At 46.8% G+C, this 25045-nt stretch overlaps 2 protein-coding genes across 5 annotated transcripts; one reads left to right on the forward strand and one right to left on the reverse strand.

Moving 5' to 3' along the window:
* The first annotated feature begins 996 nt into the window (after window positions 1-996).
* LOC129191144 (dapper 1-B-like) lies at window positions 997-21826 on the forward strand. 4 transcript variants are annotated; one of them, XM_054794214.1, is made up of 4 exons: window positions 997-1457; window positions 8551-8686; window positions 9335-9430; window positions 17839-21826. In XM_054794214.1, the coding sequence occupies exons 1-4, from the start codon at window positions 1215-1217 to the stop codon at window positions 19257-19259; spliced, it is 1896 nt and encodes a 631-aa protein (XP_054650189.1). In that variant the 5' UTR covers window positions 997-1214; the 3' UTR covers window positions 19260-21826. The 4 variants fall into 4 exon arrangements, with proteins under 4 accessions (XP_054650189.1, XP_054650190.1, XP_054650191.1 ...); XM_054794215.1 differs by having other exon boundaries at window positions 999-1457; window positions 8551-8665; XM_054794216.1 differs by lacking the exon at window positions 997-1457 and adding an exon at window positions 1493-2011.
* On the reverse strand, window positions 20533-24885 carry c5ar1 (complement C5a receptor 1). Its single transcript, XM_054794218.1, has 2 exons — window positions 24627-24885; window positions 20533-24005 (listed from the first exon to the last, which is right to left on the reverse strand). The coding sequence occupies exon 2, from the start codon at window positions 23996-23998 to the stop codon at window positions 22934-22936; it is 1065 nt and encodes a 354-aa protein (XP_054650193.1). The 5' UTR covers window positions 23999-24005; window positions 24627-24885; the 3' UTR covers window positions 20533-22933.
* Window positions 24886-25045: the final 160 nt, after the last annotated feature.

Genomic DNA, 25045 nt, shown 5'->3' on the forward strand with positions numbered 1-25045 from the left:
TTTGCATTTTTTTGCACGTAGACCGGCCGTAGGAGCCCAAACAACCGGTTGTGACCTTGGCTTAAGCTAATGTCATGCATGTCTGATCAATGGAGCGTTACTGAAGCCTCGTGTCCAGAATACTATGCAAAACTTTGGACTAATTTGTTTTGTTCTGACTAATAATAGGTCATAGTCAAACACAAAACAGCTATCATTTATTCATGAAGTCATTTTCGGAGCGATAGAGTGAGGGAGCGACACTGGAACCACGATTTAGTTCACAGAACAAAATGGAAGTTGGCCCGGTTACCAGACCTGAGGGACGTCCGTTTTTAAAGACACGAGGGCAAAGAAAAGGTACATTTTTCTTGACGTGATATTTTACACTAACCGTTTCTACGCAGCTCTGAGTGGTGGCACAGGTTGTATACCCGACCCTCGACCCCTGACCAATTGTAGCAGAGTAGGCGGGGTCTTGGGTGCATGCTGCGTTTCGGCCAAGAGGAGAAGAATGCAGATTTACCACGTACACAACTTGAGATTTCTGGAGTATTGTATTTCAAAGACAAGTACGTAGTGTCCCCCTGATCCCTGAAATGAGCAGGATAGCCCCTCTTGAAGGTTTTGTGATGGTCACAGCTTGAAATTGGAACATATTATTTCCGTTACGGAGGACAAATGATTGCGTTTTACGTGAATTCTTCAAGGTTTGCTGGCTTGATTGTCTCAAAGCGCAGAGAAGCTTCCAGATGCAAACAGTTCATGAAGGATGTGAGCTCTTTGCTTTAGTTGAATCCAGGTGCTGGCTTTTATTTGCACGTTCAGTCCGTGTGTACTTTTTTTATTTTGTCCTGCAGCCGTATCTGTCTTGTTTTGAACAGAGGGAGCCCTCCCCCTCAAGTATTCCACTCTCTCCCCCCATTAGTGGGAGAGATGGGTGAGGTCGCAGTGTCTGGAATGAATCAAGGGGGGATGGGAGGGCCAGACACCCCCATCCGTTTCTTTCGGTCCAATCCGGCCCGAGGTGGGCTGCACTCAGGCAGGCCTGAAGCCTGTCTCAGTGCGTGGAGCGTGGCGGGGGCGGGGCTTCTTGGCTCCGTTTGACAGCTGCAAAAATAGAAAATGTATCGCTGGTGATGAGGGGAAGCATGCCGCTCCAGCCTTCAGCACGCCGTGTAGATTAAAAAGACGACTTTAAGAAAACATCCTTGTGGACTTTTCCCCCCAGGAGCATGCACCGCGCCTTCTCCTTCCCGGTGACGGTGGAGCGCAGCCGGACGAAGGAGCGCCTGGAGGCCAGTCTGGCCGGCCTGTGTGAGCTGGAGCTCCGCAAGCAGCGGCAGGAGGGTCTGGTGCTCGGGGCGCTGGCTCTGGGCGACCCTCGGCCCAAGCAGCAGGAGCCCCCCACCGCAGGAGGGGATGTGTCCTGGTTCAGCAGCTGGGGCCAAGAAAACCTGACACTGAGGCGCCAGCTGGTAACAACTTTGATTTATTTCATTTTTCTTCTTCTTCTTGGAAGTCCAAACGCTTTTGCATGTGCTTTTCTTCCCAAAAAATCTGCTTAATCCTCTTGGCGACTTTTGCCTTTTGTGCACAAGTGACCCGTTTCTGCAAAAAAAGTTGCCCAAGTTGATTAATGGGCTCTCTGTTGGGTTTAGGCCTGTGGGCGAGCAGATCAGGGGGTGGAGCAGCAAGCATTGCAGCCGTTTGGAGAACCAGATCGAGCATTTAATGGCCCATTGTTCCCCCCATCGTGCACTTTTGTGGCTGTTTACTGCCCTACAAGCCCGTTCTTATGGCAGCTTTCTCCACATCATGAACACATGAGTGATTGCTCTATTTGGTGCTCCTCATAGCACCGCAACTGTTTCAAAAAAGAGCAGGAGTCAAAAAGTTTGCAGCAGCAACGGAGGATTACGCCGAGATTGGAGGAATTTGAACGGACCACGCAGCATCACTCTTTGACTGTACATACTGTAGCCCAGCTCATTTGCATAAAGAAGACATCGTCACCATGTTTTTGTTCCTCGTGAGTGGCCAAAGTGATTGCACCTTGAAAACAGCAAGAAATGATTTATTCTAAACATTCTTCTGTATTATTATCGTTATTATTATTATTGTGTTTATGTTTAGTCTAACCATACATGAGAGAAATTAAATCAGCCACCTCTCTCTCCTCCCCCTCAACCAGAAGGTCCTAACAATAGATGCATGTGGGCCAGAATACTAATGATGGGATGGTTGGTGCCCTTCAACACGGCTGAATGGTCACAACATTAGGTACACCTGGACATATGTGCCAACAGAGCACCGTGTTTGTTATATTTGGATAAATATGCCAAAATATTTCATAGTTCTCATATTTACTGACATCTCAACATGGGCCAGAAAGTGTCTCCATCTTCAGTTTGGACATGTTACGTGCGATGATGTTTGTCATCACACTTGTCCTCTGTTCAGGTGGAATCACATAGAAAAAAAACAGAAAAAGCCAAAGAAAAAACTAAGCACGTCGTGAAGGACACTGACATCTTGGGTGTGCGCTGCTTTCAAAATAGGCTTAATGTGTGGTTCTATGGTTACCGTCACAAAAGCATGCAGATGTCTGATGAGACAGCGTGGATTTTATTTTTCCACATAATTCTCAATTTCACCCCCTCAGGAGCATTTGAAAGACTTGATCATGTGACCTGTCCATGTTCTATGGTTAGCGTCACACTTGTCCAGTCGTTGTGGTGGCACAACGGCGAAACAGAAACAATGTTTCATCATGCACGACATCACTTTAGAGTCGTATTTTTACCAAAAGTCTCAGTTTCTTTGCCTTGTTTGAAGTTTGAAGGTCACACTGCGGTCAATCAGAGCTCCTCCTCATCACAAGTGTTGTGTTCAAGGTCCATGAAGGAGACGTGCCTCTTCTCCCAGGAGGGGCAAGGGGGTGTGTCCATATTTCCTGTTTTCATTTAGCGGGCGACATATGTGGATGGATGTCTATGAACGATGATGCCAACCCAAGCGTGTGAAGTCCCCGCAGGACGATGTTGGCAGGCATCTAATTGAATTCCCGTTGCCGTGTGTCTTAGAAGCCAAATCCCCAATCAGCCGTGTGTGTCGCGGTGTACTGTATGTGCGTACTTGATGGTGGTGGCGGCGGCCCCCCCGGGCCGGCGCTGACCTTTGCTGCTGTTCTCCAGTGTGAGGTGTTGACGGGGAAGGGATGGCAGACAGCAGCTGGTGACGCATGACGAGATGACCTCCGTCTCAACTTCCACTCGCTGTTATTGTAGCAGCGTGTGTGTGAGGCAGTCACGTCGAGCAGGAATGCCCAAAATCACGATTCTATTTCATCATTCAGTCCACCGAGGCCATGAATGGCATCTAATGCTGAAGTTTACAGTATATATTCTTTTATTCTTCTTATGTTACATTATATTATTTGTATTATTATATGATTTATGATTTGACGTTTTGGTAATTGCTGTCATGTTATTATTTTTCATAAAATAATATAGTTTTAACAAAATGATTCCATTCATGTTTTTCCGTCAAAGGTGTGCATTGCTGTCCTTGAAAAGGCAGAACGATCACATCTACGTTCAAAACAAACTGAAACATTTTCAGTGAAATGTCCATTTTCCCTTCATTTATTAAATCATTCTATATTTAAATCAATACTTGCAACTGTTTCAAATCAAGACTGAGCTTATTCTGTTGTTGTCGTGGTGACTAATTCAGCTCTTAATTTTTGTAATATTTAGTTCTGCTTTTCCAAACTTGAGTATTTGCTCTAAAAGAACAAAAGTGGATCTTTAAATTGGGCAGGTGTACCTAATGTAGTGTCTGTGTGCAGCATAATTGAACAGCTGGCTGACTGAGTGCATCCTTAAAGCAAACCCTTGGACTCATGTGTACTAAATTCAAATCAAGCTCTCTGGAAAATGCACCAAGTCAGCATGTTGGACTGCACGCACACACACACACACACACACATAAACACACATACACATGCGGCGCTGTCAGCTGTCAGTCAGCCGAGGGCAGCCTGGCGCATGTCGCACTCCAGTGACTCCTTTCACACACTTTGGCAGCCTCCTGCCACCCTGCTGCCTTTTTATTCAGCACCTAGCAGCCAGTCACGGCATGCTAATGAGCGCCATTCACTGTGAGCTTATGTCAACACCGAACGTGTCAACACTGGAAATCCTCATTAATTGTAAGAGTCTTGGAAAAAAGGAACGATTCAGTTTGGGTCTTCTAATAGCGCTTTGAATTGGACATGCAGACGATATTGCTTCAATGCTCTTTTTATAACACTTGGAGTGGTCTTGGTTTTCAGAACTAAAGCCATCATCATGTGACACAAGTACATCAATGTAGATCATGTGACCTCACCACAGCGCCGCTATTTGTTGGAGATTTTTGGCTCCAATGTCTTGTTTTTCCTTCCTTCCTTCAGTTCAGCTTCAGTACTATAGCAGCGAGCAGCATTCCATGCGGCGCATCATGCATTGTCTTGAATAACCATGCATTCTGGGTCCAGCTTACTCGTTTTTCTTCTTTTTAAGTTTACTAAGGCATAGCAGGAGGCAGCATATCATGCACTGTCTGCACATTAAATGAAACTACACTTCCAGGCTGTCGGAAATTCCAGTGATAAAAAGTATCCCACTTTGGAATTGACTTTTTCCGACTCCAAACAGCGTGAGAGTAAGTCAACAGCGCCTCTGGTGGTCGCAAAGAAGTAGTGCACTCCATTCTGCCTCAATTGCTTCAGTTTTGGCTCAATTGCCTCAATTGCTACATTACTGTAATTGCACCATCAATTCCAGACAATCCACCCACATTCTAATGTATTGTAAGCCTTTGAGGATACGGGTGTGATTGCAAAGAGGAAGTTAAGGTGGTAACATCAGGCAAGAAAAGCCAAGGGAACGACACTGATAGTCCTCACATGGATACAAATATGGTCTTTATGTGTGTGTGTGTGTGTGTGTGTGTGTGTGTGTGTGTGTGTGTGTGTGTGTGGCCTCCCACAGCCCTCTGTGATTTAATTATAGAGGCTCCAGGACCACGGCTGCCTCATTGGTCCATTCCATAGATGTTTATGTCCTGGTGATGAACCACTGACTGCTTTATGATCTCAACCAGCCAGCATTTTTTCCGTCTTCCTCACACTGGAACGGCAGGAGTAGCTCTCCTCCTGGAGTCTATTGGCCCAGTGTTTCTATTCAGCTGCTTTATGGTGAGGTGAGGCTGGCTGCTCCCATCCCCCCACCAGGGCTGAGGATGCAGTAAAAGGGTAATGAAAGATTAGAGAATTGATAATCCTCCTCCTCCCACTGATATCCACCAAGGAAAACTGCACTATTCATTCATTGATTTCCGTTGGTGTTAATAAGAAAAAAGCTCCCTGCTCATGGTCCCTATATTGACGGAGCGATGCTGAGGCTTTGTTTGTTGCCAGACAATGAGCGCCCATGTTGAGACAATAGCGATGATGGCGTTTGTGGGAGGTGACAAGGTTAATGGGGAAGCCTAGGTTAGCGTGGGTCAATTGACCCTCCTCAGGAGCAACTTTTCTTGGACAAAAGGAGGCAACGTCCTGATGTATTTTCACCTTGTAATCATGATGGCCATGTGACTTTTTAGAGGATGCTGACACTGTGCCGCCTTTCATTCACTTATTCACTTACACACACAGTCTGAGGTGGAATGAACACTAAAGTCATTATACTCTTTTAAAGGTGATTATACTCTTTTTTTCTACACGCGTTGGAAGTGTGTTGGCTCTTGGAACTTACAGTAGTTTCAAAGCACAACTGGGAACACGCTGTAGCTTTATCGCAACAAAGTGTCTTGGAGGTGGGCGATACTCCAATACTTAGTGTGGAAGCCATACCAATAAGTGAACACTTATTTATGTATGTATATTCATGTACTTATGAATAAGTACATGAGCACTACTTGGACGTTTTTCAACATCATTCAATGATTTTAGGCACACAAAAGATTTTTGTATTAAAGGGATAGTTTTGACATCAAGTTGTATGACACCCCCATCAGCAGTGTAGTACATATTATTGGCTGTCATTCAAATGTTTTGGCTTTTTGCCCCCGTTGCGGTTCAGTGTGTAAAGACTAAAGAGTTTGTAAACAATATAACAATACATATTAGTGGTGTGCAATAAGAGCCCACAAGGCTTTGGTGGCTGGCCTCAACGGTATGGGAAGCACTGACCTACATTTGCAACTCAAGTCTACTATGTCTTCCATAAAGTGTATGAATTTATTCCCAACAGTCTATTATCTTCATTTCACAGCGTGTCTCTTGGCTGCACTGCTTCCAGTAGGGAATTTGTATAAGAATTTTTTGTCCAATCAGACCTCAGCTTCTATGTGTTGCCATGTCAGCATAATCTGCCCAGGGCCTTCACCATCACGACTTGTGGCCCCTGTCACTTAAACACTATGAGCCGTGGACTGTTTCAAAGCAAACCTGTCCTACAAGCCAAGTTATGCCCACAAAGGATGGCAGATTTGTGTCATGATTGTTGCTCATAAACTGCTTACTACTGGTACAACATTGTTAAAAAGTCACTTTTGCAATAACAGCAGTATGTTTATGATTAGGCTTGGATTTAGTAGCTGTTTCTCATATTTTATCCCCATCAAGTAGCTAAATAAAATAGAAGAATAGCACAATAATAAACATCAGTTCTCTTTTGTTGGAGTTTAGCTTGTGCACGTGTCCCTAATGAAGCGCATACAATGTAGCAGTTGTCTGACACTCTCTGGCAGGTCATGTGGGGGAGAGAAAAAACATCAGCTTGTCATGAGAACTCATAATGCTCCTTCTGTTGGACATCCTGCAATCAATCCCTCATGCCAGCCATTCCAATTCTAATAGCAGCATGCCTTTCTGTTTGTGTCCAAATGGCCATCGTCAATTTTTAGATGACAAATTGTCCGTTCACAGTGGAACCCTCACTTCACTGTGTCACAGTTCATGTTGGAATTCATGTTTTCCCTGAATGAACCGCAGTTCCCCAGTGCACTCATGCAGCCCCAGACCATGATGCTACCACTACCGCATGTACACAAGACACTGTTATCTTGCTACTCGCATAGACAATAATGGCTTTCAGTGGATTGGAAGTTCTACACTGACCAGTCTGAAGTGCAGTGTTCCCTCGCGACATTGTGCTTCACCTTTCACGGATTCGCTGTTTCACTGAATTTTTTACGTGCAGTTTTGCATGTTTTTATGTTTAATAGCGTATGAACACAGATTGTGTTGTGCGTCCTTGTGGTGTATTACAGCGATCTGTCGGTGCGTCGTTGCATGTGTGTGTTATTGTATTTACTGCTGCTGCCAGTAGAGGGCGTTGTATACTCACATGAGAGTTCCACCTGGTCTCAGTGTGTGTTGACGTGCCTGTAGAGCAGGGGTCACCAAGGTTTTTCCTTGTGAGAGCTACTTTTACAAAATGAAAATGGCCAAGAGCTACTCATTTTTGTAACATTTCTTTTCAGAGCTTATTTTAAACCCAAACCAAGCGAATATGCTTGTTTTACCAGAACATGAACAAAATGCTGGTGTCCACAACTCACATTTTGTATTTCAGAATGCATTTCTTTCATTATTAACTGAAAACCTGAATGAAAAGCAGGCTTGCGGGCACCTCATGTGGTCGTGGGGGGCTACCTGGTGCCCGCGGGCACCACGTTGGTGACCCCTGCTGTAGAGCATAGTAGGAACCCACAGTAGACAATAGCCGGCTAAATATAGACCGACAGCAGTCCTTTATTGGCTAAGGGAGAACCTGCCCATCGTGCTTTGCGACCTGATTGGCCGTACACCATTGTCAATCAATCTCCTTTGTGCCGTTTCCTGTTGTGGTCAATGGTCGCGAGCGAACTAGCTAACCGTGTTAGCTGCTTGCCAACCGCCAATAAACAACAGATGAAGAGGAAGAAGCTAACCAGCTAAATTGAAGGAGTAGGATGAGGAGAAGGACGACGGCAGGAGCAATGTGTCTTAAAAAGGATACAAAAACGCTACAGCGGAACGGCGCCTGGAAGGAGTGAAATATGCACAAGCCACTTAATCATTTCTTGTGTCCAACCTAGTAGGTTGATCATTAAAATTCAAAAGAAATTAGAATTTTGAGAGATAAATGAGGGAACACTGTAATCCAACTTTATTTTAGTATTATCTCTTGAGAAGATGTACTTTAATACTTGCAGAAATGTGAGTGTATTCACTTTGGGGAGATACTATAAGGACAATTTCACCTATTAGTTTATGTTTCTGAACAATGACTCACATGGTATTGATATTTGTGTCCAAAAAGTGAATATATTACACCCTGGACTTGAAATTCAGCCCCTCTGTGCTGGAATAGAAGCATCGGAGATCACTATTCATACCATGCTCCATACGTTAGCATCTCTGCATTCAGTGCTCCATCGTTATTTTGTTGCGTTGTTGTTTTGTTTTTTTGTTGTTGTGAGGATGTGTGCAATGCAAATGACGAACGGGTGTGCTTCTTTGTTTGTTATTTTCAGAGCGCTCTTCAGAGTTCCCCGTGGGGCCTCGTGCAGGCGCTGGAACAACAGGTGGGAGAGCTGCGCATCGACACTGAGCACCACAGCAGCCATGGCGGAACTCAAGCAGACACAGGTGACAGTCGACCGAGTTCAGGTACATCTGGAATCAGTCCAGATATTAGCATATCTGAGCATAAGATGAGTTCCGGCTCCAAACTCACTTGGAAAAGACAAAACGCTCCACTGGACAGAACATTAGGTACAACTCCACAATCTAATGAGCTATAAGAGCAAATGAACATGAGCCACAGACAGCAATGCAACCAGCATGCATGTTCGTGTTGTGCACTGCAATAGGAAGGAAAGCTGATGAGTGATAACAACCCTCATAAGCATGCACACCTCAGAAAGTCTTATTTGACACCTAATGACTGATTTTGCCATTAAAAACTGTGCTTTCTATTATTTAAGGATCTTCAAGCAACAAAAGCATGATTTCTTTGCCGTTTTCAAAGTGCGGCATACCAGAATACTTCAGGAAATGCTTGAAAAAAAACACATATTGTTAACTCTGCGATGCTAACTTCAGCTAAGTTAGAGAGGAAACACCCCAACGCAGGCCCCAGAAAATCATGTTGTTAGGGAGGAGGGGAGACCCCAGTGGTTTTATGTTCCCTGAGGGGGGGGCTCACTGTCCACCTCTCTTCTATACAACACTTTTGGTATTTTGTGGTCTGCTTGCAAAATATGCCTGCATGAAATAAGCTTCTCTTTTCTCACACAAGCTGCACTTTCTCTTCAGGATTCTACGAGTCGAGTGAAGGGAGATCTTGTTCCTCAGAGCCCGCCGAGATGGTCTCTTCCTGCGCTTACAGCAACGACAGGCCAAAGTCTGTGGGTAAGAAAGTATACACACATGTTCCCTTTTTCCCTGTTTCCTGTTCAGCGTGGAGCTGTGGAGGCCGTGTCATTAGAAGCCTTGTGTCAATAAATAACGGCCTTGCCGTTACTTGATCTTGTTACTATAACCTGCTCTGCTACATGCCACATAGTGTATACCTGTTCATATGGTATTATACCTTATAGATTACATTGACATTTTTATTATCATTTTTGTTAACAGTTTGGCTTTGAATATATATATATATATATATAGATCTATATATATAGATCTATATATCTATATATAGAGATCTATATATCTATATCCATATATATATATATATATATATGCCCATGACAAATGCAGTCGAACAAGCACGTAGCTTAGTCCTTACATCACACTTATGCCTTATATATATCAAGGCACTATTGGAAAATAATGCTGCCTTGCATGCTGCTATCAAAAAGTTTAAAAACCCTATGGACAAAAATAAAGTATTTTGCAATGATATCAAGGTTTTACAGAACTATAACCAGGCACTATTGGAAGACAATGCTGCCTTGACCGCTGCTCTCAAGGAGGTTAAAAGAAGAAAATAGAGCATTATGCAATTACAGTATATCAAGGTTTTACAGGATGATATTGTTACGCGTGAGTGCGCGGCGGACCACAAAGTGCAGCAGCAAGGTGAGTGGTGACAGTTCTTTTAATAGTCTTAGGCGGGAGCAAACAGAAAGCGCTGGAGTCCGTGGGTAGCGAAACTCCAGGAAAAGGGTGTAGACACAAAATAAACTATGCAAAAAGGCAGAACAGAGGGACAACTGGAGCACCTAGCTGTAGAGACGCCGAAACTTGGGAATGCTAGAGTAGAGATGCCGTGAATGCTCTGACCAGCAGCAAGGAAGGAACCGGCGTCTCACAGCTGCTCCTACTCAGGTATAAGTAGGAGGGAGGATAATTAGCTGCCGGTGTGTCCAGTTGTCTCGGCCCCTGCTGTGCGCCCAGCTGTGGGAGAGAGAGAGAGAGCGAGAGAAAAAGAGAACAAGGCGCAGCAGCAAATGACCGTCACAGTATCCCCCCCCCTTAACATGCGTCTCCTGGCCGCTTACCTGGTTTGTCGGGGAACCTGAGATAAAACTCAGTGAGGAGACGTGGGTCGAGGATGAGCGCACTCAAGACCCAAGAACGTTCCTCAGGGCCGTACCCTTCCCAGTCCACCAGGTACTGGAAACCCCTGCCCCTCCTTCTTACGTCCAAAATAGCCTTGACCGTAAAAGCCGGGTGACCGTCGATCAACCGAGGAGGAGGAGGAGGCACCTCTGGGGGGCTGAGGGGGCTGAGGGTGACTGGCTTGATGCGGGAGACGTGGAAAACCGGGTTGCAATGGAGTGACTCCGGGAGGCGCAATTTGACTGCGACCCGGTTGATAATCCTTGTTATGGGGTATGGGCCGATAAATCTGGGGGAGAGTTTCTTGGAGTCCACTGCCAAAGGAAGGTCGCGGGATGACAGCCACACCTTCTGGCCCACTTGGTAGTGAGGTGCGGGCGTACGGTGGCGGTTGGTCACCCTCTGGTTCCGCTCAGAGGTCCTAGAGAAGGCGGCCCTGGTGTTGCGCCAGGCCAGGCGTGCTCGGCGTAGGTGTGCTGTCACTGATGGTACTCTGGTGTCAAGGTCTTGGGAGGGAAATGCGGGTGGCTGAAAGCCGTAAGCGGCATGGAAGGGGGATAGTCCAGTGGCGGAGCTGATGAGGGAGTTGTGTGCGTACTCGATCCATGGAAGAACCGATGACCATGTGGCGGGCTGTTGGTGGCATACACACCGGATGGCTGCCTCCAGGTCCTGATTAGTTCGTTCTGTCTGTTCGTTGCTCTGGGGGTGGTATCCTGAGGATAGGCAGGGGGTTGCACCAAGGGTCTTGCAAAAGGCCCCCCAAACCGCCGACGTGAACTGGGGGCCCCTGTCTGACACCACCTCCGCGGGAATGCCATGAAGGCGGAATATGTGGCGAACCAGGAGTTGTGCAGTCTCCAAGGCAGACAGTAATTTAGGCAGGGCCACGAAGTGTGCCATCTTGGAAAATCTGTCTACTACTGTCAGGATGGTGGATTTTCCCCGGGAGGGGGGCAAACCAGTTATGAAGTTCAGTGCGATGTGTGACCATGGCCGGGATGGAATGGGTAGGGGGTGGAGGAGCCCCACCGGCGGTTGGTGGGAAGCCTTGCTCCTGGCACAAGTAGTGCAGGCGGCCACGAACCTCCTGGTGTCCTTTAGGAGCGTGGGCCACCAAAACCGCTGTCGGAGGAGAAAGATAGTGCGGTTCACGCCTGGGTGACAGGCCAGTTTGGATTCATGTGACCAGCGCAGTACCTCTGAGCGGAGTTTGGGGATGACAAAAAGGCGTCCCGGAGGGCATCCGTTGGGGGGTGTAATAGTCTGGAGGGACTCCCTGTTTTCTATGTCCCACTGGAGGGCCCCGATGATGTATGCGTCCGGGACAATGGGTTCCTGGTGGACGGGCTCGGTAGGGGGGGCGTGGATGCGAGAGAGGGCATCCGGCTTGATGTTCCGGGAGCCAGGACGGAAGGTAATGATGAAATTGAAACGTGTGAATAGTAGGGCCCATCTGGCTTGACGGGGGTTAAGTCTCTGCGCTGAGCGTAGATAGGCCAAGTTCTTGTGGTCAGTCAGTACAGTGAATGGAAGCTCTGTCCCCTCCAGCCAGTGCCTCCACTCCTGAAGGGCCAGGACGACGGCCAGGAGTTCCCTGTTGCCAATGTCGTAATTTCTTTCCGCCGGGGTCAGGCGTCTGGAGAAGAAGGCGCAGGGTTGCAGCTTCTGGTCAGTGGTCGAACGCTGGGAAAGGACGGCCCCCACGCCAGTATCGGAGGCGTCCACCTCGACAAAAAACGGGACAGAGGGGTTAGGGTGGATTAAGACAGGTGCGGAAGTGAAGAGGAATTTGAGTTTATTGAAGGCGGACTCGGCCTCTGGGGTCCAGGAAAAAGGAATTTTAGGGGATGTAAGCTTGGTCAAAGGTTCTGCGACTCGACTGAAGTTCCGGATGAAACGGCGATAGAAGTTAGCGAATCCCAGGAACCTTTGTAGATGCTTCCTTGATATAGGAGCAGGCCAGTTGACCACAGCCTGAATCTTGGCAGGGTCGGCTCTGAGCTGGCCTCTCTCCACTATGAACCCCAAGAAAGGAATAGACGATGCGTGGAACGAACATTTCTCAGCTTTGACAAATAGTCTGTTTTCTAGTAGCCTTTGGAGGACGAGGCGGACATGTTGGATATGCTCTTCCAGGGAGGCGGAAAAAATTAGAACGTCGTCAAGGTAGATGAATATGAAGCGGCCTAGCATGTCCCGCAGGACGTTGTTTACGAGATTTTGGAAGACGGCAGGGGCGTTGGTAAGCCCAAACGGCATTACTAGATATTCAAATTGCCCTAGCTGCGTGTTGAATGCTGTCTTCCATTCATCTCCCTCGCGGATGCGCACGAGGTGGTAGGCGTTACGGAGATCTAAACTTAGAAAAAATCTTGGCAGCGTGTAATGGAGTGAAGGCTGAGTCCAAAAGGGGTAATGGGTATTTATTTTTTACAGTAATAAAATTGAGTGCTCGGAAGTCTATGCATGGGCGTAAAGATTTGTCCTTCTTCTCAACAAAAAAAACCCCCGCAGCGACAGGAGATGAAGAGGGGCGTATGAGGCCAGCGGATAAGGAGGACGAGATATATTCCTCGAGGGCTTTCTGCTCTAACTTGGAAATGTTGTACAAGCGGGAGGATGGCAGTGCTGTCCCTGGCAGGAGATCTATGCTGCAGTCATATGGGCGGTGGGGGGGAAGAGACAGCGCTTTATCTTTGCTAAAGACCGCTTTAAGATCATGATAGGCGGAGGGGACTGCCGTGAGATCAATTAATTCAGGCTCGAGAGTGCTCGTGTGGGAGGGGCTGGGGGCGGAGCGGAGACAGTGTGTGTGACAGGTGACGCTCCAGTTAGTTATGGAGAATCGATGCCAGTCTAAGTGTGGGTTGTGTTTAGTGACCCAGGTAAGCCCAAGGACAACGGGTGCAGAGCGAGAGGGCATAATAAAAAAATTTAGCTGCTCAAGGTGGTTGCCAGATAGTCTGAGTTCGAGCGGAATAGTCTGGTGTGTAATGCGAGCCAGGAGATTGCCGTCAAGGGAGCGCACTAATTTAGGTTCAGAGAGTTCAATAGTGGGAAATGACATACGTTTTACAAGGTTCACGTCAATGAAATTGTCATCTGCTCCGGAGTCAATAAAGGCTTGAATATTAATGTGTTTATTTTTCCAAGACAGCGTACCTTGTAGAAGCATTCTGGTGGTTGCCGAGGGCTAGAGTGAGCGACTTCTCCTTGGAGGGGTCGTGATGGGTGGACGACGGCGGGCACTCCGTCGAGGGTCTGGGGGGAGGGGGGGGGGGGGGGGCAGCTGTGAAGTGCGTGGCCCGGCTCGCCGCAGTAGATGCACAGACGCAGACAGACGCAGGCTCCGCCGTCTCTCCCTCTCTGCCGCCGTGAGTCTGCCTCCTCCCAACTGCATCGGTTCCTCCGTAGTCCAGGTAGGCGTGGAGTTGGACACCGCGTGTGGGCTGGGATGGTTGCTATGGCTCCCTGGCGTGGTCCCCGGAAGGTGTACCTCAGCGAATCGACGACGTAGGTCACGCTGCTCTCCGTGATTGCTGAGGCGCTTGTCGATCAGTGTAGCTAATTCTATGAGGTCGTCTAAGTTTGATGGCATAGTCAGTGGAATCATATGTACTCTGATGTGCTCTGATAGTCCGAGAAAAAACGCGTCAAGGAGCGCACCCGCGTTCCAGTCACTTTCTGAAGCCAGTGTACAGAATTCTATGGCGTAATCGGTGACTGGACGCCGCCCCTGGCGCAGCGTGAAGAGAGCCCGCGATGCCTCTCTGCCCGGCGGGCTGCGCTGGAACACTTGCTGCTTGCGAAGGCAGGGTAGGTCTGACTGGAGGGAGCTCGGCGATTCCACTCCGCCGTAGCCCATGCGCTGGCTCGGCCAGTGAGGTGTGAGATGACGAACGCCACCTTGGCGCGTTCTGTGGTGAAGGTGGCAGCTTGCAGTTCGAAGTGCAACTCGCACTGCGTGAGGAAGGGACGGACGTCACCTGAGTCCCCCGAGAATCTCTCTGGTCTGGACAACGGCGTGCCGGAAGCGAGGGCGGCTTGGACTGGAGGAGCGGGCGGGCTGGCGGGTGCGGAGTCCTGGTCCTGAGGAAGTGCCGCCAGCAGCGTGTTGAGGCGGGAGCCCAGGCTTTCCATCATCGCGTCCTGGCGTGCTGATAATTCCTGCAGGCACGTTCCCAGGGTGTTGAGCTGCTCCTCTTGCCTCCCCAGACGCTGCGCTTGGCTACGCAGTGCCTTCTTCATCGGGTCTTGCTCCGCGTGGTCCATTAAACTGGCCGGTTCCTTCTGTTACGCGTGAGTGCGCGGCAGACCACAAAGTGCAGCAGCAAGGTGAGTGGTGACAGTTCTTTTAATAGTCTTAGGCGGGAGCAAACAGAAAGCGCTGGAGTCCGTGGGTAGCGGAACTCCAGGAAAAGGGTGTACACACAAAATAAACTATGCAAAAAGGCAGAACAGAGGGACAACTGGAGCACCCAGCTGTAGAGACGCCGAAACTTGGGAATGCTAGAGTAGAGATGCCGTGAATGCTCTGACCAGCAGCAAGGAAGGAACCGGCGTCTCACAGCTGCTCCTACTCAGGTATAAGTAGGAGGGAGGATAATTAGCTGCCGGTGTGTCCAGTTGTCCCGGCCCCTGCTGTGCGCCCAGCTGTGGGAGAGGAGAGAGAGAGAGAGAGAGAAAAAGAGAACAAGGCGCAGCAGCAAATGACCGTCACAGATATGAGGGAACTGTTGGAAGATAATGTTGTCTTGCGCACTACTCTTGAGGAAGACAAAGAATATATATATATATATATATATATATATATATATATATATATATATATATATATATATACACACACAGTCAGACCTGTCTTAGCGGCCACCTTTATAGAACGGCCACCTGCCTATAGCGGCCACTGAAAAATCCCCCCCAGCAAATGTACATGTTATAGACCCTGTGTATAGCAGTCACGTGTCCAACGCGACCAGCAGCCACCCATTTTGTCTCCCTTGGTCAATATCTGACCGCATATAGCGGCCAAATTACCAACTCAAGTAGAAGCTTCATGCACGAAAAAGTTTTGTTTTTCAATCAATGAAGCCGTCGTGTGTAGACTTTAATTACTGAGCCCTAGCTCAGTCACAATCATTCACAAGATCCACACAAACTGTCAGTTGTTCCACATAAAAAAGCCGTCTTCTTTTGAGCTTGCTATTTCCTGGTCAAACATGTAACTTTAAGAGCATTTGCACCAAAACATTACCGCAAAGTAGGCTGCGAACAGGATGTGCTCCCAGCGACACTACAATTAAAAAAAAAACATACGCTAGCATGCATGCGGCAGCGGGACCAAAACTGAGTTCGGTTGTACTTAATTGAAGTATTTTAGAATGTACTCACGTTATTTTTCATCAAACCTCATCCACAAATCCATCAAAGTCCTCATCTTCTGTATTCGACACAAAAAAAGCCGTCTTCGCTACTAGTCTGTTAACTTGTCAGTGTTATTCAGCTTCGAAGCAAAGAAGGAAACTTCTCCTGTTGCTTCTGCCAACTTTATTTATTGAACATACACATATACTGTATATGTATACACGTATATGTAGTACCTATATCATTGCTAATACTACCTTTTCCCCTACTTAAGAACATTTCCACTTAAATATATATATAAAATATATTATATATATATATATATATATGTGTGTGTGTGTGTGTGTGTGTGTGTATACTGTATATATACACACATATATATATCCAACTCGCGAGACAAGACGATACGTGAGATCGGGTCCACAAGAACAAGATGAGACGAGATAAACAAAGCAGGTGTTTTGAAATGTTTATCCATCCATTTTTCTTTGCTTATCCGGGTCCTGGTCCGGGTCGCGGGGGCAGCAGTCTCAGTAGGGAAGTCCAGACTTCCCGGTCCCCGGCCACCCTCTCCAGATCCACCAGGAGGACCCCAAGGCGTTCCCAGGCCAGCTGTGAGACATAATCTCCCCAGCGTGTCTGCCCCGGGGCCTTCTCCCGGCTGGGCATGCTCGAAACACCTCACCAGGAAGGCGTCCGGGAGGCATCTGGACTAGATGCCCAAGCCACCTCAGCTGGCTCCTCTCCATGTGAAGGAGCAGCGGCTCTACTCTGAGCCCCTCCCCCTATCTCTTAGGGTGAGTCCAGCCATCTTACGGAGGATCTCCCAGGACACCATCCGTAGTCTCATTAGGAGCATGCCCCGACATTGTCAGGCATGCGTACAAGCACGTGGGGGCCACACAAACGATTGAGAATCATTTTGAGTTGCTACAATGACATTTTGGCAAAATAGACCAGTGTGCTGCATCATTTTTTCATGTTCATTTTTGGGGTGTCTTTGATTTCCCCCCTCTATAAGGTGATCATTTTCATTTCTATCAAATGATGTGGCATCATTTTGTTACTAATACATCACCCACTTATTATCAGGAAAGATATTCAAGATCATTTTTCCCCCAGTTTAGATCTCATGTGTTTTTGAAGTGTTCCTCTAATTTTTTTTGAGCAGTGTATATCATAATAATGCAGCATTTTCTGAAATATGTTATCTTTCACTCTGTAAAGTTGTGGAATTGTATTTTCTGACAGGCATGGTACTGTCTATAAAACGTTTGGAGCATTTCTTGAAATGTTGGCTTTTTAACAGAATGAAAGAGCAGCATTTCTTTTGCGATGTATTAGACTACTCTCTGTGTACGCATACCATTTTGCGCTGTTCCGTTTGTTTTTACTTTGGCGATCAATGTTTTTTCCAGATGAAAAAACTGGGTCGGGTGGATATGTTTGAGGTGGACACGTTCGTTTTTTCGCCTTTCATGTTCCCGCCCCTTTGGAATAAATCCTACTGACATACTGGCTCGTTGGTGTTGATGGCCTCCTTGCTCGTTCCCACACGCCAGCTGTGGCCTTTGGCTTTGCGATCATCTTTTTTTCCTCCAAATTTGTGCTACGTTACCTTGAGAAGAGTCCACTCGTTTGTTGTGTGCTTGGTGGAGGTCTACGCTGTTAAGTGGACACCTCAGACCTCGTTAAATAACATTTGCAAACATCTGATTGATTTTTCTTCACTTTCGTCAACATTTCAGGTTGATGAAGGAGCACAGACCCGTAAATAATAAATGAGCATTGGAATGTTATAACTTTTGTTGGCCTTGATGGAGGCCTGCAATCCAACTGGAGGGTTTGGGTAGTACAGTACTTAATGTATTGTTTTCTCTAATTAGGAGATCCACTCATGTTGAATGGAGAAGCAGACATGGCGGTCCCTCAAACTGGCCTACCTCGCTCATTCTCTGCCCCCCACCCCCCTCTTGAGGACATCGCAGAGGAAGGAACCCCAGTGGACTCGTGGATGTTTGATTCCAGCAGAGGCGATCAACCCTGGCACCGGCACCAGCATCCTCCAGGGGATCAGAAGGACTACCCGCAGGTTGTGAGGGTGGAAGGTTACATCCTTAATCTGCTCCAGCGTCACACCCTCTCACCACGGCCATGTCAGCCTCGCACGACACTCAGCCCAGATCAGCCTTACTGCTTCACCCCTGCACATGGCGCCCTACACAGGAGAAGCCCCTCTCTTTCCACAGAGCATCCAGGGCCTCCAGTTGACCCTTTGCCAAACCCAAAGAACCAGAGTTGGGGTTGTGACCTTCCAGAGGATGAGGCCCCATCTTTGGAAGAGGAGCGTTATTTGGTTTTGCCCTACCCCCAGTGTAGGCCTGGGAGGTTACCGTCACCTCCGCCCTCCATGGACCCCAACTGCACTGCTGGAGCGCTTAACCTTTGTCGTGAACCCTCATCCCCCCAGCATTGTGCGCATCCACAGCCCTCATTTAATCACAAACACAATCTAGTAAGTGCTCAGTACATCCCAGGGCAAGCCTGCCATGCGCCCTTACGATCCCCCAGACACTTAAACCCGCCGCAGTCCAAAGTTCGCCAAGCTTCTCCTGACCACCCCAAGGCTAGAACCTCCAGGAAGAACCACAACGACAAACAGAGGTCTAAGAAGTCCAGCAGCAAAACCAGTCGGTCCCAGTCGGAGAATAGCCTCCTGGGGCAACGGGTGCTGCCTGAGCGCAGGTACAGCACCACTGAGAGACATCAGGCTCAAGGGCAAGTGGCTAAGGTCCACATAGGATCCCCAGCAAACGACAAGGCAAGTCGGCGCTGGTGCTCCAACCTGGAGCTCAGTCAAGATGAAGGAGAAAGCCACGTAGAGCAAGGACATAGGAGGGCGCCTCGAAAAGCTCGTCATGGTCACAGCAGTCACCAGCAGCAGCAGCACCATCAGCATTCTCAATGCTGGCCCTCCGACTTCCAGCAGCGAGCGCCACTCTGCCAAGGAGAAGATGCCTACGCCGGAGCCGCCCCCGGTGAATCCGAGTCCAGCATGAGCGAGGTGTACTCCCCGGCCTCCAGCTCGCTTTCCAGCGACTCAGACGAGAGCGGCGGTCTGGTGTGGCCTCAGCAGCTGCCCCCTCGCCTCGCTTCTACGTCCTCTTCTTCCTCGCCCTCAGCGCAGGCCACCGCCAACCCCCCATCGCAATCGAAGGCCTTCGTCAAGATTAAAGCCTCACACGCCCTCAAGAAGAAGATTCTCCGATTCCGGTCGGGATCCCTCAAAGTCATGACCACCGTGTAAATTGGAACCTGACTGTCACATCGGGGCGGCTGCTTTTCTAAGCCCAGCCTCTCATTAAAGGCTGACGCGTCACGCTTGCTTCTGACATGAGAAGGGTTCGGCTTTGATGTTTCCCTAAGTGACGTTCTTTGATACCAAATTACTCAATGTTGACGACGCCCGCATTGTCACTATGGAGCTGATGTCCAAAGGAGTTATTGTTAATGACTCATCAGTTCATGGCTCCCAAATTCCCACCCCCCCGTACATGCTAGCCTGTGAAATGTGTGCAGAAGTCTTGGGCCACCACTAGCTGCGACATGTGTACACACACGTACACATACACAACACATACAGTTGTGCAAGAAATACAAAGATTATGGTGAGGATCTGGATACAGGAATTATGGAATAGGCCACCTCCAGAGTCATAATGGTACTGTCTTCCATGAACCAGGAAGTAGCCTGCTACCACCAAACACAGTTTGTTGACTGAAATATTATTATTTTAGTGTTGCTAAAAGAATCAACGTGATGGTTCCCAAGACCTTTGCATGAGCCTTTGCAAAGATCCTCCCTCAAAGTCAAACACAGCACAAATGCAGGCAGTGTCTTCTCTCTAAAAGACTTAAAACGCTTGACCGGAGATGTATTATTCTAAACCAGCACTCAAGTGAAATAATGTCTTTTTTTCACATGTGTTTACGTTGCGTTCTCTCACAAGTCATGGCCAGGCAGCAAATGATGTAGTAGACTTTCAGAAGAAAAGTCATGCACTGTAATTACAAAAAAATGGACATTTGTGGGTTTTTTGGGGCCACTTGACAAAGAATGAATGTAATAAGAATAATAATATAAGTGAGAATACTCCCTTGTTTAACAACCTTGCAATTTCAGCGTGTGTTGTGCAGGACTCACAATTTTTTTTGCACAGGAACACTCATGTTACAGGAATAGAATCTAAGGTACTATCGTGCTTCACTCTTTGTCAGCTCTCTAAATAAATTCTAGTGAGAACACGTCGCTCTATCCGCTCTGCATCTATAATGACTGGCTTAAATTGTTGCCAGCTGTCGCTGAAGCCAGTCAGTCATCATTACGGAGGTCATTTTAAGGGCGCAGCGTCAAGAGCATGACCACAAATAAAGAGACAGCACATTTGTACACCTGTATTTCCATGATGTGGCCTTGTTTGGAGTGAATGTGGTTTTGAAGAAAATAAAACAACTTGGCTCTTGGTATGTTAACATAGTTTTACACATTATTTGAAGAATTACAACCAACAGCAACAGAAGATGGCAGCAAAACCAATAATGTCAACAGCAGCAACATAATAATGACATCATTCCTTATCATCATTTTCCATGCAAAGATGGAAAATAGAAAAAGGCAAAAAAGATCAGCGACATCACTGCTTAAGAGGGGGTAAACCGAGAGAACAGCAAAAGCAGGAACAGCATCAACGACCTCCTAGAGTGAGAGTGGCATTGCTCCTTCAAAAGGGGACAGACAGAGAAAATAGCGACAAAAAACAGAAGACAGCAACAATGACGTCCTTTAAAACAATAACAGGGTCTTCATTCCTGAAGAGTGGACAGACAGAGAAGAGAGCTAAAATAGACAAGAGCAAAGCTAACAGCAGCAGCAGTGACATTCTTTGTAACAGAAAGAAACGAGAAAACAACAAAAACAGGGAGAAAAGAAAGAACAGAGCAAAAAAGATAACAGAAGACTGCAATACGCCATCCTATGTAACATTGAAAACAACATCATTCTTTAATAGGGGGCAGATGAGAATAGCAAAAAAAGAAAACTACGATCGACAACAGCAAAAGCAATAACGTCAACCGCAGCACTGCCAACCTATGTCACATCATTCCTTAAGATGGGACAGACGGGCAACTGCAGCTACTAGAACAGAAAACAGTAGCAGTAGCATCCTACGTAGTATTGGATGGCTGCGGTGTTGGAGCCGGAACTCCAACAGGAAATGAAGTAAATGTTAGCAGTTCATACCATCTCACAAGCGGTTCTGAAACTTGGACCTTGATACTTTATGAAGTCATTTAGAAAGGATTCTATAAGACAAGGTTGAAGGGATAGTTGGACTTCTTTGACATAAAGCTGTATGACACCCCGCATCAGCAGTGTAGTTCATCAACCGTGACTTACCCCCCCACTTGGTCCCGCGAGTCCAGTTCTGGTCAGATTTCGGTGATGAAGAACGTAGTTCTGCTTAGTTGCTGGTGTCACTTAAGTAATGAGTTTGGCTTCTCAAAACAACATGCGTTGAAAAGAGTCATACATTAGCATCACAAAAACGCCTCCTCCAAAAAATCAGACCCCACAAATTGATCGGCGTTATATTTGTCTCCCGCCGCAAGCGTCTTCATTACATACACAAAAATGGAGAGGGTGCGGGAGACAAATAGAACGTTCAGCGATTTAAAGAAATGAAATAAATTTATATTTTTAGAATTTTGTTGTAGTTGTTTTTTACTACCTACAATTGTATAAATGCAATTTTATGACTAATTTATTGATCATTACCTTCTTTATTAATTTGTCTTTATTATTGTGCTTCACTTTTTGTCAGATCTCTCATTAAAATCTCATGAGAACTCGTCGCTCTAGCCGCTCTACATCTATAATGACTGGCTTAAATTGTTGTCAGCTGTCGTTGAAGCCAGTCAGTCATCATTACAGAGGTCATTTTAACGGCACAGAGTCAAGAGTATGACAGCATCACACTTGTGCATACAGTAGGTAAGTACCTGTGTTTCCATGATGTGGCCTCCTTTGGGATGACTGCAGTTTCTCATCAAATAACAAGTGTTGCTCTTGGTATGGTAACATAGTTGTACACTCAGTTATTTGAGGAATTACATCCAACAGCAACAGAAGATGGCAGCATACCAATAGTGATAGCAATAGTGATACAGGCCTCAAGAGGGGACATACAAAAAAAAATAGAAAAAAAGAGCCAAAAAGACAACAGAGGACATTAGCAGAGTAGCATCCTATGTAACACTGACAACGGGGAGGACACCAAAAGTTTACAACCATGCCATCCTGTGTAACACTGAAAACAACATTCCTTTTTTAGCAGAAAAAGACAACTACGATGGACAACAGCAAAAGCAATAACAACATAAGAGGTGACAGACAAAAAAGACAACTCCTACAACAGAAGACAGCAGCAATGGCATCCTATGTAACATCATTAATGAGCTTCTGTTTATAATCATCTACTTGGAAATGGGTGGAAGCACGTCTGCAAGCTTCCTTGTGGTTTTTCAGCTTTTGAGCCTGAACACCAACAGGAAATGAAGCAAATGTTAGCAATTGTGTAGCAATCGTCATGGTTATAGCCTCTTTCAAGCAGTCCTTGACACAAACTAAACCTTGCTACTTTATGAAATCATTTAGAAACCATTCTATAAGACAAGGTCAGGGTGTTTATTGGCTGTTCTTTTGCCATTTATTCTTCCCTTTGCAACATAACATCACGTATTTGAAGAAGTACAGCGGACAGTGGAATATTACTGCTGTTTTACCATGCACATGACAATAAAACTCTTGAATCTTGAATCTTGAATCTTGAATTTCTGTTGAAGGCCATGGCAGAAAGGCCATGAAAGCAAGGAAAAGCCACAGTTGTGTTTACTAAGACACTGCATCAGTGTCTGCTCCCCATCACACATTGGTCACCTCCTTTTCCGTGGAGCTTGTGGCCTTGGTTTCATGAGTAGCGCTGGTGATCTTGGGCGTGTGGTCCTCGCTGAGCAAGTGCAGGATGTTGCACAGGGAGCGGTTCATTGTGTCTTTGAAGCCTCGGCCCAGACACACATAAAGTAGCGGGTTGAGGCAGCTGTTGAAGTACGCCAGGCAGAGCGTCAGAACGTGGGCCAGGTACACAGAGGGGCTGTGAGGGGAATTCCGAGGGGTCACCAGGAGGAGAAAGTCTACAATGTGCAGAGGGAGCCAGCACAAAAAGAACGAGAGCACCACGGCCACGATGACCCTCAGCGTTCGCTTGGAGCGAGTCCTGCCTTGCGCCATTTTACTGTCAGCTCTGCTGTAGACCACCCAGTGGCAGATGATGATGGCCAGGAGGGGGAGGATGAAGCCCAGCAGGAAGCGGAGTATAGTGACGATCCAGGCGCTCTCTATGCTGTGCACCACCAGGCACTCTCGCTTGTGTTCACTCAGCGTGACCTCCTTGGTGTAGACAAACTGTGGGATGCTCCCTATGAGGGCCAGGCACCACACCCCCACGCAACCTAGGATGGCATACTTGGTTCGCCTGTTGTTGTGGCACCACACTGGCCTGACCACCAGCAAGCACCGATCCAGACTTATGAAGACCAGCTGCAGGACGCTGCAATACATCACCAAGTAGAAAAAGCCTTTGACCAACGTGCAGGCCAACGGACCAAAGTGCCAGTGGTCATCATGGGCCAGAGGCACCATGAGAAGAGGCAGCGAGAGGCAGCACAGGAGGTCAGCCAGCGCTAGGTTGAGGAACCAGATGGACGTGACCGACGAGGGCATGTTGAAGCCGGTCACCCACACCACGATGGCGTTTCCGGGAACGCCAAAGACAACCACGAGTGCGTAGCAGGTCAGGGCCACCATTTGGATGGGTTGAATCTTGGGCATCACGATTTCGGGAAACTCAGGTAAAGTGAAGTTGAAGTCTGAATCAGTAATGTTGAAGTTGAAGTCCGTATAATTATCCAGGAAGGAGAAGTCACCCATAATTGAGCTGCAGATCCAAAAAATAGATGATGAATGTAACCTTTTGGTTCCTGACATGCTGCAAACAACTAGCCATACCGGTTCTATCCCTGCAGTCATGTCAAATAAATGTTTTCACATTTAGTTTATTTTGTTTTCACATCAAGTTTGTGAATCCTCAGACAAACAGTCAGTGACTTATGGATAATCAGCACACCCCCGAAAGGTGTGTACACCCGAAAGGTGTGTAGGCCTACACCCTAAAGGTGTGTACCACATTTGGTGGTGATTTGTAAGGGTTTAGTAGAGCACTTTGAGCTGTGGGGGAAATTTCAAGTCTCCTACTTCTGGGACCAAACTGTGGGATTTGTTAGAAAAATAATAGCGCAGACAAAATAGTTGGGGGAGCAATTTTTAACAAATTTTCACCGATGGTGACACCAAGACATAATTTTTCCTGTTATGCTCAGATAATGCTCCTTTTTTTTCAGACTTTACATAAAGTGTCACACAAGGACTGGTTACTATGTATAAATGGAGTCAAAAATACCAAAACTAAAAGTAATCTGTCACAATAATGATAATAATAATAATAATCATAGTAACTGCACTTGGAATATGGAATAATTTCCACAAATACTTTACTTACGATGTCAGTGCTGCACACTCTCTTAGCTGGAAGGAAGTTATGGGCTGTTCTCCTGATGCAACGTTTTATATACCCCAAGACACACACACACGCGCACGCACGCAAGCACACACACACACACACACATTTGTTTGTCATGGAAATTATGTTCATGCTTCTCATATGCAAATGAGGTAACACACATTTGTATGTATTGTTATTAAATGGACAAATGAAATACAAATAAATAAAAATGTGTATTTGTATTTTGAAGTTATTGTTTAGCATTTTCGAGTCCCTGCAAAGGCCATGGCCGTGTATGAATGCAATTTTTATGACGATCATTATCATTCATCTTTTTCTATAAAATATATCAGTTGTTTATGTCCGGTGGCTTTTCTGTGCTTTCAGAATTTTGATGAGTTTTCTTCGTGATGAGT

The sequence above is a fragment of the Dunckerocampus dactyliophorus genome, chromosome 12 (assembly GCF_027744805.1).
Source record: "Dunckerocampus dactyliophorus isolate RoL2022-P2 chromosome 12, RoL_Ddac_1.1, whole genome shotgun sequence".
NCBI lineage: Eukaryota > Metazoa > Chordata > Actinopteri > Syngnathiformes > Syngnathidae > Dunckerocampus > Dunckerocampus dactyliophorus.